The 17640-nt window shown below is 40.9% G+C and overlaps 2 protein-coding genes across 7 annotated transcripts in view; one reads left to right on the top strand and one right to left on the bottom strand.

Moving 5' to 3' along the window:
• The window catches only part of DOCK4 (dedicator of cytokinesis 4), a 432562-nt gene extending 431385 nt beyond the window's left edge, over positions 1 to 1177 (bottom strand). For all 4 annotated transcript variants that reach the window (XM_046020394.1, XM_046020397.1, XM_046020396.1 and 1 more), the window contains exon 1: positions 835 to 1177. In XM_046020394.1, the coding sequence (XP_045876350.1) occupies positions 835 to 871 (37 nt within the window). In that variant the 5' untranslated portion in view covers positions 872 to 1177. The remainder of the gene's footprint in view (positions 1 to 834) is intronic.
• Positions 1178 to 1411: 234 nt separating this feature from the next.
• Positions 1412 to 17640, top strand: part of ZNF277 (zinc finger protein 277) — a 108760-nt gene continuing 92531 nt past the window's right edge. Inside the window, exon 1 of one of the 3 annotated variants that reach the window (XM_046021214.1) lies at positions 1412 to 1553. In XM_046021214.1, the coding sequence (XP_045877170.1) occupies positions 1463 to 1553 (91 nt within the window). In that variant the 5' untranslated portion in view covers positions 1412 to 1462. The remainder of the gene's footprint in view (positions 1554 to 17640) is intronic. The other 2 variants (XM_046021216.1, XM_046021215.1) reach the window with 2 other exon arrangements.

Genomic DNA, 17640 nt, shown 5'->3' with positions numbered 1-17640 from the left:
TCTTCTGAACGCCAGTGTCAGAGTAGTCCTTTCCTAAAAGCTGTCTCCTCGTCTCGAAGACCCAGGCTTTCCGATTTCCCCCTCCCCATTATCACTCCACAGCTGTCCTCCACCAACCCCCAAGGAGCTTACCCCGGGCCGAGAGGGTGGCCAGAAGTAAAAACACTGCTTAAATACCCGTTCCCCTCCAAAGACCAAAGAGGCACAGATGTTGAAATTTACCAACCCCCCAGCCCCTCAACACTCGCACCCCAGGAACCCGGGATAGGAGGAAGGAAGGAAGCTGGGGTCCGGCTCGGTCTGTCAGAATGGCTCTTTTGAGGACGGGGCCACATTCCGCACTCTGAGAATGTGGAGCCGAAGAAAAGGCTTTGCGCCTCCCTTCTGTTTTGGGGGTGTTCTCTATGCGCAGTAGTTGTTGTCTCCCTCTCCACCCCGGGGAATCGTTGCAGCCCATTGCCCTCTTTGGGGAAGAAAGGGAACGAGAGAGAGGAGCGCCGTTCGCTCTCTTCTTCCAACTTGACTCACACACGCCCGGTCGCCACTCCAAACTCCGCAGGCAGAGCCCGCAGCGGGAGGGCTGGCCGCGCGCTCCTCCAGCCGTCCCGGCGCTCCGGGAGCCGGTGCGGGAAGCGCCGATGGGGCGGTGAGGGGCGAGACCCCGGCGCACACCCCTCTGCCCGGAGCTGGCTCGGCAAAGCCCCAAACCCGCAGCGCGATGCCAGGATTAGGCATTTCCAGCCCCGCGGAGCCAGAGGGGCGCAGGGGCAAGGACGCGAAATGCGCACCCGCTCGGGCCAGAGAGGAATAAAAGTTCGCCCCGCGGAGACTCACCCACGCCGTATTTCTCGTGCTCCGTAGGTATCCACATGGCTAAAAGGGGACCCGGGGTCTTTGGGCTTTATAATCCCCGCGCCTTCTCCGGCTCACAACAATGCACAGTTCCCGAGTAGCGGCTGCAACGCTGGAATCCGGTGGCTCCGCGCGAGCTGTGGGCGCTGGGCAAGGTCTGCGCTGGAAGCTCCCGAACCCGGCGTTGACACCGCGCAGCTGAGGCTGCGCCGCCCGCCGCTCTCCCGGCGGCGGCTGCTCACAGTCTTCCGACGCGCTCCCAAGAACCCGGCGGCGCAGTCATTGTTCTGATTCACTGAACTAAGCTACACGCCAGGATACTCTCCGGCGCACCCCCGCCCGCCAGCGCCTCTCCCAGCCCTCCCTGTCCCAGGGTCCCTGCAGCACGCTGGGAATTGTAGTTCTGGGCCTCGCCATCCCGGAAGGGGGCGTGGCATAAGCGGGTGGGGGCGGGGATTAGGCACCGCTCTCCACATCCTATTGGCCCAGAACGTGAAGGCGAGGCGAGGACCTGAAGAAAACCCTGCGTTGATGGGGAGTTCGCCTCCAGTCGCTTTTCCATTGGTTCCGCACCCGCCTAGCGGCCCTCCTTTTTCTCCTCCGCCCCGTAATGGCTGCGCCCGAGACCCAGGGGGCTGCTGCCGGAGGGGAGGAGGACTGTGAGGACAACCACAGCAAAGTCGAGGGTGTCAGTTATGAGGGTGAGTACGGTGCCACTGAAGTGTAAATGGTTTGTCTCCCTTTCTCTCCGATCAGGAGTGCAGCCGATCGCCAGGCAAGCCACGGGAGCTTGCCAGCTCTAAAGCCACCTGGGCGCGAGGGGGCCCCGGGCGGGGCCAGCCCGGTGGGGTGGGGTCCAAGGCGGCTCCTCGGTGGGAACTCTCTGGGGAGGAAAGAGAAAATGGAATAGAATCGCTTTCCCCGAAGCCGAGGAAGCTCCCCCTGAGCGTTTGTTTTCCGTTTGGAGCTCCCAGCTTTGCGCTCCGTGCGGGGTGGGTGTGTGTCAAGTCATGTTCGCGCATGTGTGATTATAACTCCTGGATTAGCAGCTCTCCTCTCTCCAGTACCCTGCCTCCGCCTCCGCTGGCCTCGGGCGATGTGTTTTATTTTTGTTCCGGAGGATGTCCAGTTGCAGATTGGTCACTTCTCTCCACTCTACAGGTTTGCTTAATTGCTGGCTGGAGCGGCCTCTGAAGGGAAATTGTGCCTCTCACAGCCTCTTTGATCGCCCCCAGGCCATCTCCAGGATTACCTGTGGACCCTGGCCCAGTCCTTAGAAAAAGAGGAAAGGAAGTAGTATTTCGCACTCAGGGCTTCAGAGAAAATTTGAATGTGGTTATGAAAATCATCACAACTACTTTGGCTCTACGTGTCTTTTAAGTTGTCCTCTGATCCGCTGTAGAGATCAAAAACCAAACTTTGGAGGCTGCCATGGCGGATTGTTACCTTTAGTGCATCTGTTCCCGCCCACCTCCCTTCTTTTTTGTCTTGATGTGTAATTTAGCACAAGTTGTCTTTTTCTGTTGGACATGGTTTGGGGCTTAAAGGTTCTCTGTCCTTATTTCATATTTTGGGGGTTACTTTGTTTTTGTTTTCACGATTAAATTGACATTTAGTCTTGAGGTTTTATTCAGCAGCACAGTGATAAAGTGCAATTTCTTCCCACTGCTCATCAGTGGAACTTCCTAGCTGTGAAATTATTTTAATATCTCTACCAAAGCAATCTTTGATAGGCTCCCGACTTTAAATAGTTATACCTATGCCCTAAGCAGTTCATTTGGGGGCTCTTACCTAATGGTAAGATACTAGTAAGGTTTTCCAGATTCTCAAGGTTCCAGAGGTCTGGCTATCTGTTTAACATTTAAAGATGGAATCTTTGATGAATCTATCTCACATATTAACTCATAAAAAAGAAAATTGGGGATTTCTTTCAAAAACATTGTAGAACTTTTAAATATCTTTAGTTATTACAAAAATTTTCATAATAGGGGCGCCAGGATGACTCAGTGGGTTAAGCCTCCACCTTCAGCTCAGGTCATGATCTCAGGGTCCTGGGATCGAGCCCCGCATCCAGCTCTCTGCTCAGTGGGGAAACTGCTTCCCCTTCAGCTCAGGTCATGATCTCAGGGTCCTGGGATCAAGCCCCGCATCCAGCTCTCTGCTCAGTGGGGAACCTGCTTCCCCTTCTCCCTCTGCCTGCCTCTCTGCCTACTTGTGATCTCTGTCTGTCAAATAAATAGATAAAATCTTTTAAAAAATTTTCTTTTTCATAATAAATATTTGAAGCCAGTGCCTTTGAGTTAAATGAAAGTTCCTCCACCACACAGTTCATTCCCAAAATAACAATTTTTAAAAGTTCATTGTGTGTTTTCTCACGTATTCCTACATGACACACATCTGTATTGTTTTGATTTTGAAAAATAAAAAGGGATCATTCTTTGTAAGCTCAAAGATCTGCAACCTCCTTTTTCCCAATGATCTATTATAGACACTCTTCCATGTCAGTATATTTGTTGCTTCATTTTTTTAAGGACTGTGCCAGTTGTATTCCATAAAATGAATGTGCCATACTTTAACCATTCCTCTGTTAATGAACATGTAGTGGGCTTAGTGAATAACGTTATATACATGTCCTTCTCCCTCTTGATGTGTATTTCTTAAGGAATTGCTGGGTCAAAGGTAACACAGGTTTAAATTTTTGAAAGATGTCAGTATACACAACTATCAGTGATATATGAGTGTTCTTTTCCCATGTGCTTACCAATGTGAGGAAATCATTAATCAAGGACCAATGTTTAAATGACTGTTGGATTGAATTGAGCAAGTGCTGTAAAGCATAATGTTATGTTCCAGTTTGTTTTCAACAAAAGTATTGAGCAGCAGTGAATTAGAAGCATCTGTAACCAAAAAATTCCTCATCTTGGCTCATAGCTGACAAGTATTCTTACTAATTTGTAGCAGTCAGTGGGAGAACTAATGGTTGATTTTTATATCACTCTTATAAGGTAAGGTTGTCATTAAAAATCCCCTTAATAATTTATGTATTATTCTGTAACTTTATCCAAATTCTTTTCAAAGCTTACAAAGTATGATGAAAGTTTTGGGTGGAAATAATGATACTAAAAGTATATTTGTATTTTTTTTGTTAATCTTAGTTAGATTCTAAGCTTACTTAGATTCTCAAGAATGTCTTTCCCTGTAAAATCATTAATTTCTTGAAAACTGTCTTTTTTAAGAGGTTTCACTCTCGGTCTAATTAAAATATCAGTCTGTGTGCTTACTATCCTGGGACTGACGATTTCTACTCCAATGTCACCGAGTGGTGTGCAAGCAGGTACAGCACCTTACCTGAGATCTCTGCTGCCAGACTTCTGAGGTTCCATCCCTCTCCAGAAAAGTCCCTCATCTTGCAAAACACTGCTTTGCATAGATTTGAACTGTAACTAGGATTTCATATTATCTTCTAAAATTAAGAACAGATAGTAAATACAAGATAGTATATTAAGTAACACATAGTAAATGAAGAACAGTTAGTAAATCACACTTGGAGATGTATTACTGATATTTTTTCTTTTGCTGTTTTTAGTCACAGGCAGTAAGATAACACATATAGTTTACTAACTGGCAGTACTTACAAGAGATCTTTGTGATGGAGGTGATTTTTTTCTGACAGTAATAACCTATGTATCTATATTGTAATATTCCAACAGAGTTAACTTTTTTTCTCTGCAAATGCATGCTCAGTAGATGATAATCATGGGAATGATACTTTGGATTTATAATGTACTTCTTCTGGAGACCTTATTAACTAATATGTGATTTCTCTAGGAGTGGGGGTAGCAGGTGGTGTGAACTCCTCATTTTTATATTTGCTGTTTCAATAAATAGCATCGGACCTTAGCTAGAAACCTAGGAAGCATCCTTGATTTCTGTCTTGCCCTCATGTCCCAAATGTGATGACTTACTAAGCCTTATTTTTCTGTGCCTAAAATCTTCTTTTGAATTTGTTCTTCATCTCTTTAGCCCCTTTTCAGTTTCTAACCTTCACCATTGCTGCTGAATTGTCTGTGTCCTCCATCCTCCAAACTGTGTTCTTGGGGACCAAAACTTTGACATGTTTGGTTTTGTCTGCCAAGACCTTTTCTTGGCACTTTGTCAGTAGTTAATCATTGTTTAACCAGAAATGAATTCCAGCTGAATGATTGCAAAACCTTCCTAGTGATCTCACTGACTCTTGATTTTTCCCTCCTTTAGTCCACATTCCAAAACACAAATGTGTTCATCCTCACTTCAAATCTTCAGTGTGACTCTCATGCTTGTATAATGAGGTCTAAATTCTCCGTGTGGCATTTAATATTCAAATCTACTTTTCCAGCCTCATCTTCAGTCATCCTGCTTTCCTTACCACATCTCCATTATCACACTTACCATATCACACTGTAATTAGTTAGTTATTGGCAGCTTTGCCTACCCCAGTAGACTGTGAACTTCTTGAGGGCAAGAGTTGTCTTATTTTACCTTTATACCTCCGGTGCTTATCCGAGCTGCATGAAGTAAACACTCTAATAGTTTAATGGTTAGAATCTGTTTGAAATTTATTCACAGTACTTAGAATGGCTGCTATTTTACACAGAGCAATTGAAGTCAGAGAAAAAAACTGAGTATATGTTTTACGCTTGGGGAAGTTATGCACACCAACTCGGAAATGCAGAATATTTCATCATGAATATGATATTCTGTCAGGGGTAATCATAGTTAGCATTTTCACGTAGTTTTTAGTCTTCTTTTTTTTAAGTGAAGTGTTAGTATTGTAGAGATAATGATTACTTTTTTTTTTTTTTTAAATACTTCATGCCTTTCCCTTGTAACCTTGAACCCATACCTGAGTGAGCTGCTGCATAGAAATTGGAATCAGTGTTCCATAATCTGTCTGGCAGTTATCTGGTTTTCCATAGGTTGTCATCTTATTTCCAGCATTAGTTCTCAAGTCCAGTTGTATACATTTAACATGACAGTGGGAAGAGAACTAGACCCTATCTTGGAAAAACTGTATTTGAATTTCAATTCTGATGTTTTAATAGTTGTGAATAGCTTTATTGCATGTGCTGCTACATTTATGAAAATATGAATATTATACCTATTTTGCAGAGTAGCATTATTTCATTCAGTTATATATCTCTGACAGCCTGGCATTATTTCCTTTTACCATCTTGGAATTCAATAAATATTAGTTGTATGCAGTGTCAAGGTATGCCTGAATGAACTAGAAAGCTGCCTACCCTCTGATTCTGTATGTACTTAGGAAGCAATCTACATTGTGTTGTAACCAAGGAGAAGCTTAGGAATGTGTTGGTGATAGCTGCTTAGTCTGCCCTTGCATTCCTGGGAGTCATTAGTGTCTGTTGGTGCTCCGTACTAGTATTGCAACTATGTGCCCTGAAAGCCTTTTATATTATCTTTATACCTTTTCTCATCCCTACCCAGTGCTGCCCCCTCATCCCCAGCTGTCTGCACACATACCCACATTCAGAGTCAGCAAGAAGTTCAGATAATCTTGCACACTGGGATGGCCTTGCAAGGTACAGGCTAGAGGGTGTCATGGAAGAAAAAGAATTATAGAAACCTCACCCTGTGGGTTTGGTGTAAGATTCTGAAGAGGCCTCCTTTAGCACATCATTTATTTTCCTATGAAAAATATGTGGAAACTGCTTGTAGAATATTAAGACAAATTTTATAAAAGAGGATATTAATATAATGGTGGTACTGATTTAGATAGCTAACATTTGTTGAGCAGTAACTATTCAAATGCTGTCATAGATCTTATGTCATTTCATCCTAACAACATACCTGAAGTAGATACTCATAGTATCCCCTTTTTCATTTATAAGTGAGGAAACTGGTGCAAGAGGGGCTTGCACAGTAACCAAAACAGGCCTATAATCCTACTTACTGTTATAATGACGTCTCACAGAAACTAAATTCCGTCGGATAAGGTCTGAAACAGACTTTCCTTGAACATAAATACGTTCCAAAGCTAATGTTACTCTCGAAAGGCAGAATATAGGAAAAAGAGTGTGTGTGTACATTTTGAGGTCAGGCCAATGTAAGATTAGATCCCGGTTACTTACGCCCGTAGGCACGTTAATCGACCTCTGAACCTCCACTTCTCATCTTTAAACTGGGTAATAATCAAATCTGTCTTGCCGAAATGTTGAATGGTGACTGAGATGGGCTGGTCCTCAATAAATGGTGACTTATTTCAGATATAGGTATGAACTCATCTTTAGCATGTGTGCCAGAGGAGATACAGGTAATCATTTTGAGTACTACAACTTTAATGTGTCTTTCCATTTGATAATGAGGCTCCTGTTGAGGGATTACTTGGAGTAGCAGACACAGAATTTACATACACTTCTCATTGTGTCGACAAAGACTTACTTTCATGCAAAAGCACAGTGCCAGGGCGCCTGGGTGGCTCAGCGGGTTAAAGCCTCTGTCTTCAGCTCAGGTCATGATCCCACGGTCCTGGGATCGAGCCCCGCATCGGACTCTCTGCTTAGCGGGGAGCCTGCTTCCTCCTCTCTCTCTCTCTGCCTGCCTCTCTGCCTACTTGTAATCTCTGTCTGTCAAATAAATAAATCTTTAAAAAAAAAGAAAAAGAAAAAGCACAGTGCCATCCTCCACAACACCTACACTTCCCATCTTGAAAAATTGAAGAAAATGTTGACCAGATCCGTGTAATAAAAATTGTACTTTCTTCTAAACATAAATCTGTGAGTAAATAGAAACAAAGCAGGATACTGCCATCTCCAGTGATTGACTCTTTACGTTTCTGTTAGCTGTTCTTGGAGAACTTTGATACAGAATTAGGGTTCAGTTTTGCTGTGATTTATTTAATAAACTCGTCAGACTCTGAATGGATTGGCCTTTCACTGACAGCATCTTAAAAAATCGCCATCTCTAACTGAAACAAGTGTGTTCTAAATGACCTCATTGACCCAGACGTGTGCAGAGCAGCTTTTTCCAAAAGTGGTGTTGGATTTAACTCATCAGTCTTCTGTCTCTCTTTCCATCTCAGCCAATACTCTGTGACCAGTGTCATTTATTTGCAAGATAAGCAGCTGGGGTTAGGTGCTATCTTTGGCTCTAGGGACCAAGTAAAGTTTCTAGAAATAAACAGGACTTAAACCTTTGGTTCATTTGGGGAGGGGGTGTCAACAATTGAGAAGTAGTAGAATATTTTAAATGATATAAGTCAATCTGGGATACATTGAGTAGAACTGTGTGGAAAGAAAAAATTATTCAAAGTCGGACTCTTACATGAATTTGTGGCTTTGTAGCATTGTGAACTTGGGAAAAATTATTTAACCTCTGAGTCTTCATTTCATCATGAAAATGCTACAGTTAATTACATATCTTTTGGGGAGGTTGAGTGAAGCAGTGAATATGGGGATGAATGATGCTGCTGATGAAGATCTATCACAAGAAGCTGGGACAGCTCTTTGGAATGGGAAAAAATGGATTCAAAAGTAGCTGTCAGTTACAGCCTGTGTGAGCTCAAGCAAGTTGTTTGACCTCATTGTTATTATGACTACTGCTACTAGAAAAGTCTGGATATGACTTAACTCATTACAAACTAACCAACATTAGAGTTTCAGTCAAGACATACTCTTGGTTTTATAATATGTAAACCCTTTAGGGGCAGAGACTGTCACATATCCCTTGGGATCACTTCATCTTCTACAGTGCCATGCTGTGATGTCATTTGGTGTTGGTTGAGTGGTGACTATGGATTGGCTCCATCCTGGGTCCTATATGAGGCAAAATGAAGAACCCCTGACTTTATCTCTGGGAACATATCCATGTGATTGGTGGGGTTTTGCAATCCTATTTTATCAGAGCTAATTGGAGAGTCCTTTCTGTTTCCATATCACAGTGTGGGAAGAAGTAGATACATTTGAATCTGCAATTTGTATCCATTTACTAAGGAGCTGAAAGCTTTTAAATGTTTTTATTTTTCAAAGAAAGAAAATGCATGTTCCAGTTCCTGGTTTCTCCAACCTGAACTCATTTCATGCTTTTTCTTAACCCATCCTCCCACAAGTAATTATAGAGGGCCTGCCTTATAATATAATAAATAAATAAAATTTTAGTGTTTTTATCCAAAAACTTACAGAGATTTGTTTTTTAAGAGAAGGATCTCAGAATGGTAATTGTGGTTATTTAACACAATTTTGTGTTATGTAACAAGCTGCTATTCACCAGTAATAGCCAATTAGAAAAGAAAATATCTTGTACTACTAATTGTAATTGTCATTATAAAGCAATTAATAGCAGGAACAGTTGTTGAACAGTAACATAACAGCAATTAAACTATCTTTGTTAAAGTACCGTACACCTAATTTCTACAACTGGAGGAGGGGAGGGGTAGGAAAAGAAAGTGAAAAAAAGTTCGAAAGCTTTATAAATATGTAGCACATAAAGAAAAGTACTGCTAATAACCTACTAGGACTCTGAGGTTTATTTCTAGCAGCGTTGATCATAGATCGTACTGCTTCATAGAAAGCTCACTGGACAAGGAGCCAGAGACCTGAGTTTTAATCCTATTAATGCGTCTAACTGACTCTGATTTTAGAGAAGTTTTTTGCCCTCATGGTTAAGATTTCCTGGTTTGTAAATGAGATGATTCGTTTATATTAGCATCCTTTCAACTGTGTGTTTCAAATATCAAATAAAGAGAAGGTAGGTTTACAGCTAGGGAGCCCAGTTATGCCTGTCCTAGAGTCTGTGTAGAAAGAAAACAAGTGTATCTGGGTATTCTCTTAAGAATTCGTTGCACATGTGAGTGTGCAGGTGTATTGACCAGATATCAAGGTAGAAAATTCATGGAGAACCACTGCAATACGTAACTTCTAGGGTCTCTCATTCCAAGATCCTATGGCTAAATCAGTAGGACACATCCCATCTCATTCTATCCCCTCACCTTTCCGTTTTTTAAATAAACAGTGTGAATCTGAAAGTTGTTAATTGAACTGAAACTTAGTTCCGAAATATTTATTAAGCAATGCAGTGCGCAAGCTTTTGCATTTTAAATGCTATAGAATACAAAGGTGAAAAGATAGGTCTTGCCATGGAGGATCTTACAGCCTTATAGGGAAGTTATAAAAGTATGTAAATAACTGTATTACAAGGTAGAAAATGTTAAGGACCATCAGAGTGATCAAGACAGAGTTGAATAAGAAAGAGATTAAGAACAGCCAGTGGTGCTTTGCCTTGAAGTTGAATAAGATTTGGACATGCAGAAATAAGGAAAAGCATTTATTGTGTGGCTGGGCAAAGGGAGGGAACAATAGAAAAACTAAGAGCATATTTGGGAGATAGCAAGTCAATTCATTTTGTTTGGAGAAAATAGTAGGTAAATAAGAACAGTGAAAAGTTTGAAAAGGTGAGTTGAGACTAGATCATTTACTCTCAAATGTTAGAGCCCAGCTCTGCAGACGAAGAAAGGGAGTGACAAGATCAAAGTTTAATCAGGTAACAATGTATTGAAGAGCAAACGATGAGTCAGGAAGCCTGGGTATTTGCCAAAGCAAGAGATAATCCACACTAGAAAATAATAATATGCCTTTACTAATGAAGTCATGTGATTGCTCAGTCCTGTAAAGAAATTTCTGAGATTAGAAGAATAATGCTGGGACACAGCAGGTGGCCTATGAAGATTCTCCCTTTGATAGGTTGAGTGTCTGCTTAGGCCCCATGGTGAGGAAGGTCCAGAAAAAGACAGAGAATGCCGCAAATATGATAAGACAGACATCAATTACATATAAACAGGTCTAGAACTGCTCAATTCCAAATAAAAGGAGAGACGGGTATTTTTAGCCAAGGAGCAGGTTGAGGGCAGGGGTGTAGAAAATTACTAATTGGAAATCTGGCTAAACAGACTTGACAAGATTCTTGCTAAAGGCAGGCCAGGGTGAGATACTAGATAATGAGATATCACCTGGAAGATGGTAGAGGATGAGGAACTTCATCAGATACGTAGGATGGGAGAGTCTCTCTGAACTGACTTAGCAGGATTCTTGGAAAAATTAGGCTGGCGAGGCCTAATCAAGAAAAGGATTCAGAGGAGGCTTTAGGAAACCAAAGTTTGGTCAAGGAGAGAATCTATTTCAGTAGCAGGAACACCATCACAAATAAACTGGGCTTTAGGGACAGGTGTCAAGCCATTAAAAGACCTAAGAGAAACGAGTTAAGAGGTTTATTCTGGGTAAGGCATCAGATCACAGCTGACAGAATCAGTGCAATGGGTTGGGCACTCAGTTACTAGAAAAGGTATACAAGCTGAGGCTCTCTTCCCAGCTATTAGTCACATGCCCAATGACTAGCATCCCGGACCCAGATGGAGATGAGGTCAAGACTGGGGTTGGTGTAGAGCCACTGGTTTGAGATGGTCCCCTGCTGGTGCAGAGCTAAATCGCTGGTGGGTTTAGGGACCCCTACCATGCTGATTGGCAGTACTGGCAGAGGCCTAGCTCCAGGCAACTCATTACAGTTGCCCATATGGCCACTGAACTCCTAACCCAGAGCTCATTAATCCTGAATAATCAGCCAGTTGTAATATAATTCTCAAGTATAAGGTAATAACACCCTTTCTTTCTCATGACCCTTAGACTACATGGAATTTGATGCCTCAGAGAAAGCTTACTGTTCTTGATCTTTTTCCTTGTGAAACATTTTAGAGTTTATTGACAGAACTGATTATGATGTTAATAGTCCCCCCATTGATGTGATATTTTTAGATACCATTAGTTATAGTTGTTTCTATAAATAGAGCACAATCCTGTTTTCCTTTTATTACGTGAAATTCCAAGTACATCCAACCATATGAATTTACACACATTCTTAGAGCCTAGATTAATTTAACTTTTAGGAAATTGACTGAAAAAAAATCATTCTTTTCTGTCATGCTTTTGAGAGATACTCATAGAAAATTGTGTTCTCCTTTTTGTCTGCCCATGTGATCGAAGTAGGTAGGGCTATTGTAGCATGCCATTTATGTTTTTAGAGGACAGTATTTCAGGACTTCATAGAATCACAAGACAAAAGTATTACAGTACCTTTTTACACACACAAAGAAGTTTATGATCAAATAATTTATAGTTACCGACTTAAACTGATAGCTTCCTTACTTTAGGACTTTAGTGTGCTAAATTTTGTGAAGAGGTGATAAATATTATACCGCAGTTTGCAAATATTTGACCACACTATCTTTTTCTCAACTGGCACACATTAACATTTCATGGGATGCTAGTGTTCCATGGAATTTGATTTGGGAAATGCTAGTCTAGGTCATTTTCCTCTTAGGCAGATCATATTTATTAGGAGCTTAGACATCCCAAAGAGTTCATCTGTAAACACGTTCAAAAAGAGATCATTCAGGGGCGCCTGGGTGGCTCAGTGGGTTGAGCCGCTGCCTTCGGCTTGGGTCATGATCTCAGGGTCCTGGGATCAAGTCCCGCATCGGGCTCTCTGCTCAGCAGTGAGCCTGCTTCCCTCTCTCTCTCTCTGCCTGCCTCTCTGTCTACTTGTGATCTCTCTCTGTCAAATAAATAAATAAAATCTTTAAAAAAAAAAAAAAAGAGATCATTCACCTTGTGTCTGTAGTTATAACCATTGTCACTCATTTTTATAGCTTTCCTATTTTACTTCAAGTCCTAAGTGGGGAGAAAATAAGCAGAGTAGTAGGCACAGGGTAGAGACAAAAAGCTTAACCATTTGTTCTGCTTCAGGGAGATGTAGCATCCTCTAAGGAGCATTCCCCCCATTATATCCAGAATGCCAGAGTTCTTTGGAAAATGTCCATGCTAGTAATGAAATAAATAAAGCCCAGCCCTCAAGCATGATAGAACTCTTTAAATCAGTTTCTTTTGTTTCTTTCTTTTAGTATCTCTTTCTTAGAACATTTGAAGTAAGATCTGAATATTGAACAATGGAAAAGGAAAGTGTTCCTAAGTAACGGGTTTCTGACCTACTGTTCCGAGGCACTCAAGCTTGTGCTTCTTATTAAGTCAGGTAACCATAGCTATTTAATACATTATTTAAGGTTATAAAAATTTAATTCACGTTCCTCTATCAACTTTCATTGACTTGAAGAATGTAGGTTGGTTGCGATTTTTTTTTAATTGCATGTGTGTGGCATCATTGTCAGAAATGTCAAAGTTTCTGAATTACTGTTTATTAATGAAATGATGAATCCAAGTAGCTCTTTGATGTAAAATCCACAACTCGTGTGATGTAGAGGAATTTTTTAGTGAAAGGTTTCTTAAAACAGCTTAGAAATGATTCATTGGACCATTGTTATTCACTTCTAGTTAGCAGTATTCAGAGCCAACTGGCAAATCTCCATTTCTTCAGGAGTCTCACTTAAAATGTTATTTCAGAGTAAACCGATTTAGGCAAGCAGTGTATAAGTGAAAGAACTGGATTGTTCTCTTTATATTCCACTGTTTTCTAAAGTTTCATGTTTGTTGATATCTCTTGTGATAATACATTGATCAGATTCTGAATTCATCTTATATATGGATAGTTATCAAAAGTTATTGTCATGTTAGTACTGTTAGCTGATCTTTGGACCCTGCTCCAAAAGTCACACATACTTGTGTGACTCAAACCTCAAACACATTTTCATATACTTATGAGCAACATTTTTTAAGTTATATCCTGCATAAGTTACACTGTATAAATATCATAACCCTCATTATAAATGTAAGCCTCCTCCCTTTCTCTCTGTCATACTCCTATTTAAAATCTTTTTTTAAATTTTTTAAAAGATTTTATTTATTTATTTGACAGACAAAGGTCACAAGTAGGCAGCGAGACAGGCAGAGAGAGTGGGGAAGCAGGCTCCCTGCCGAGAAGAGAGCCTGATGCCCTGCTCCATCCCAGGACCCTGGAATCATGACCTGAACCGAAGGCAGAGGCTTTAACCCACTGAGCCACCCAGGCGCCCTTCATATTTAAAATCTTAAATGTCACTTTTTATGTGAAGCCATTCTTGAACCATAGATTGAATTAGCTACACACTTCTTTTAACCTTAATCATACAGTTATCTAGGAGAATCCCATTACCTGCTGTAGAGAGAAATTTTAATTCAAATAGTTCAGCTGATATATGCTATATGAGTTTCCAAAGGCCACCTGTAACAAGTTACCACAAACTGGTGGCTTAGAACACAGAAGTTTATTCCATCACCTTTCTGAAGGCCCAGAGGCTGAAGTCAAGATGTCAGCAGGGCCACATTCTCTCTGAAGCCTCTAAAGGAGAATCTGGTAAGCATCAGTCATTCCTTGGCTTTTAGCAGCATAATGCCAATTTCTGCTTCTGTCTTCATATAGCCTTCTTCCCTATGTCCTTTTTTCTTCTCCTTTTCTGTCTCTTATAAAGACTTCAGTCATTGCATTTAGAGCCTACCCTAATCTAGGATGAGCTCATCTCAAGATATTTACCTTAATTATATTTGCAGAGACCCTTCTTCACATAGGGGCACATCTGAGGTTCCAGGTGAATATCTCTCTTGAGTCACCATTCAGTTCACTATACATACTGAAGATACTCCCTTTTTTCCAGATTGCCTTCTTCCTGACCTAGCCAAGGAGTGTGTGCATAGTTGAGTGCTTGTTTTCATATAAGTTGGGGAGGGGGGGTTGTCCTACCCCCCTCTCTTTTTAAAGCACTCTGCAGCACATAGTACATTTTGTTTGACTTTATGGACATTGGGACTTACCCATTGACCTTATTCTCGTGAATATTAAACTCTTTATGGAAAGTCATCACCAAGGATTTGGAAAGAGCTTATTAAAAATGCTGGGGCTGGGGCGCCTGGGTGGCTCAGTGGGTTAAGCCACTGCCTTCGGCTCAGGTCATGATCTCAGGGTCCTGGGATCGAGCCCCGCATCGGGCTCTCTGCTCCGCAGCGAGCCTGCTTCCTCTCTCTCTCTCTGCCTGCCTCTCTGCCTACTTGTGATCTCTCTCTGTCAAATAAATAAATAAAACTCTTTTTTAAAAAAAAATGCTGGGGCTTTTTTTTTTTTTTTTTTTTTACTTTCCTCCTCTTTTATTATTTTAGGTACTCAGACTGTACATAGTACCTGCTAAGTCCTTTTGTTTATTGACTGATAGCTATTGTCCTTTACACTTACAGCCCCTGAAATCTGGTCTCTTCCTGAGATTGAAAGCATACTATAGTGAAAAGAACACTAAACTTACAGACAAGAATCCAGTTCATGTTTTAGTTGTACAACTTTAAATAAATTATACTCCCTAAACTTACATTTTCTCATAGTTATGATATAAATAATAATCTTTCCTATCTGGCAGTTTAATACTGAGGTGTTTAGGAGATGATGTCATACAATGTAGAGGGTTATATAAAGAAAGCAGAGGTGTAATAATATCATGCTTGAAATGACCATGTTTGGATTTACTGACTAGTGCCTTTCTACCCTGACCATCCCTTCTATCCTGAGTATGACTGGGCTCTTCCCCCTTTAAACTGTCAATCACTTATCAGTTAATCTAAATATTTATGAGTATTTGAGCTGGAAGTGACACTGGGATAAGTCACTTTTGAAAATATTTTAAAAGAACAACATAGTTTCTGTCTTGCTTGAAGTCTAAATGGAGAAGAGACACATATACCAGTGACAAGGTTAAGCTCCCATCAGTGGATAGTGGAATGGATAGAGAAAAAATTTGCTTAAAAGGGATAATCATTGTTGGCTTCATGGAAGAAGTGAGAGAGTCCAGAGGATTAGGAAAGACTCCAGCAAGCATGTAGATAGATAGAGTACCTGCACCTCGAGGTGGGGTGGGAGGGGGGCGGTAAGAGCCAGGTATCATCCAGGCACATTTCAGAAACTGCTTAATGCTTCAGAGTACAGAGAGCAGTAGCGGTAGATAAAATGGAATACAAGACTACATCTGATAACCATCTTAGAAGAACCAAGAGGCTGTCTAGTGCTCAGGCCTGTATTTATAAGGATGTGGATATTTCACAATTTGTATCTTTGTTCTCCTTCAGGCCAAATGGTCTCCAGAAGCAGTTAGTAGAATCTCCCTGATTAAAAACAAGAACACACACAGACAATTTGCCTTACAGATCAAAAAGACACTTTTGATTTTCTTAGGCTCTGGGTTTTATTGAGCATTTGTTGAGTAGTAATTATGTGCTAAGTTCTGAAGGCACAAAAAAAGAATAAGACAAAGTTCCTGCCCTGAAGGAGACACTTGTCTAGTAGAGGATAATAATGCAGAAGTGTAGTAAAAGAATCTGAAGCAAAGAGGTAACTGTCGCATGTGCTTCTAACCTATCAGGGAGGTTTGGGTAGGCTTCTCCAGGAGTGATACATAGGCCAAAGTCTTTGCCAGGTGAGATTGGCCTTTTTGACAGATGAAGCTGCATGAGGAAAGGCTTGAAGATGCCCTGTAAGTATGTATTATCCTATCCTAAAATGATGTGGTAGAGACAAAGCTGAACAGGGGGCAAGGGCTGTATTAAAAAGGAGTTTGTGGATCTAGCAAAAGAACTTGCATTATCTCCTGTATGATGGGGAATGTTTTAGGTGAGTGAATAACATCAATCAGATTGACTAAGAACAACCTCGTGGCAGTCCTAACGTGAAGATGCACGTACAGAGGCAGGATCAGTAGTTCAGAGGCTCGTGTTAATGGAGCATGTTCCTTAAGCAGTTCAAACCGTATGTTAAGGTAAATAAGTCTTCCTAAAATGTATAACCTTTCGTGTCACCTTCCAGCTCAAAAGCCAGCTATGATTTGTTCATGCCTATAGGAAAAGCACAAAATGAAAGTATATCCTCATTCAGGACTCCTCATTGCTTGTCACCACGAATTTAATCTGTACCACAGGTAGCTGAAGGTTTTCTTTTTCTCTGTTACAGGTAGCCCCTCCTCAGATGGGAGATCAGAATTAGGAGAATAATCTAGGAGGCCAGATGGAGGAGTTAAGCCTATCCATTGAGCGCTCCCTAGGCTTTTGTCATGTGGAAATTTGAGCTTTTAAATTTTACTTTCTAGATGAAAGTAATATTTTGTTATGTTTTTAATTATTTCTAGGAAGTCTTTTTTTTTTTTTTCCTAAGAAAAGTTGCTGTCTTTTCCATAATCAACAATGGTCATATACCCCTGCACCCATGGCAGATCTTACCAGATACTCATAATTAAGCTCTAGATTTTGTACAAATATAAGAATTTTCAAACAAGACCGCACATCATTTGGGAGGAGTGATTGTGTATATTTAAAATTGTGTGTGTGTGTGTAACAAAAATTTTAATTTGTTGTAAACATTTTTAAATGTTGATGTGTTATTCATAGTGAAGTTTGGCCTGATTAACCAGAAAGTGGAAATGCTGGTTTGTTGCTATATTTTTTTCTCTTAATGAAAGCTTAGATATAGATCTACTGCAGTTTCTTCATCTGATCTAACACCATTGGTATAAGTCCAAGTCATCCTCATCTAGTATCCAGAGGTATTGAATTTTCCAGTAGGGTACTTCTTTTTAATGATAAACTGCAAGATTTTTTGTGAGTAGCTTGGTTACCTCTGAAGTCTCTGATGAATACCATCTGGTTCTAATAACAGATCACAGTTTTTTAGATTGTTTTTGGCTCCTTTCATCTCCCCATTCTCCTACTTTTTTTTTCTATTTTGATTATTTATTATAACATTACTTCCTTGCCTATGAATGTTTTTACTGTTTTTTCTTTAAAT

Source organism: Meles meles, chromosome 10 (assembly GCF_922984935.1).
Source record: "Meles meles chromosome 10, mMelMel3.1 paternal haplotype, whole genome shotgun sequence".
Classification (NCBI taxonomy): domain Eukaryota; kingdom Metazoa; phylum Chordata; class Mammalia; order Carnivora; family Mustelidae; genus Meles; species Meles meles.
Note: the sequence above shows the minus strand (reverse complement) of the source record. Positions and strands in the feature narration are given on the sequence as shown.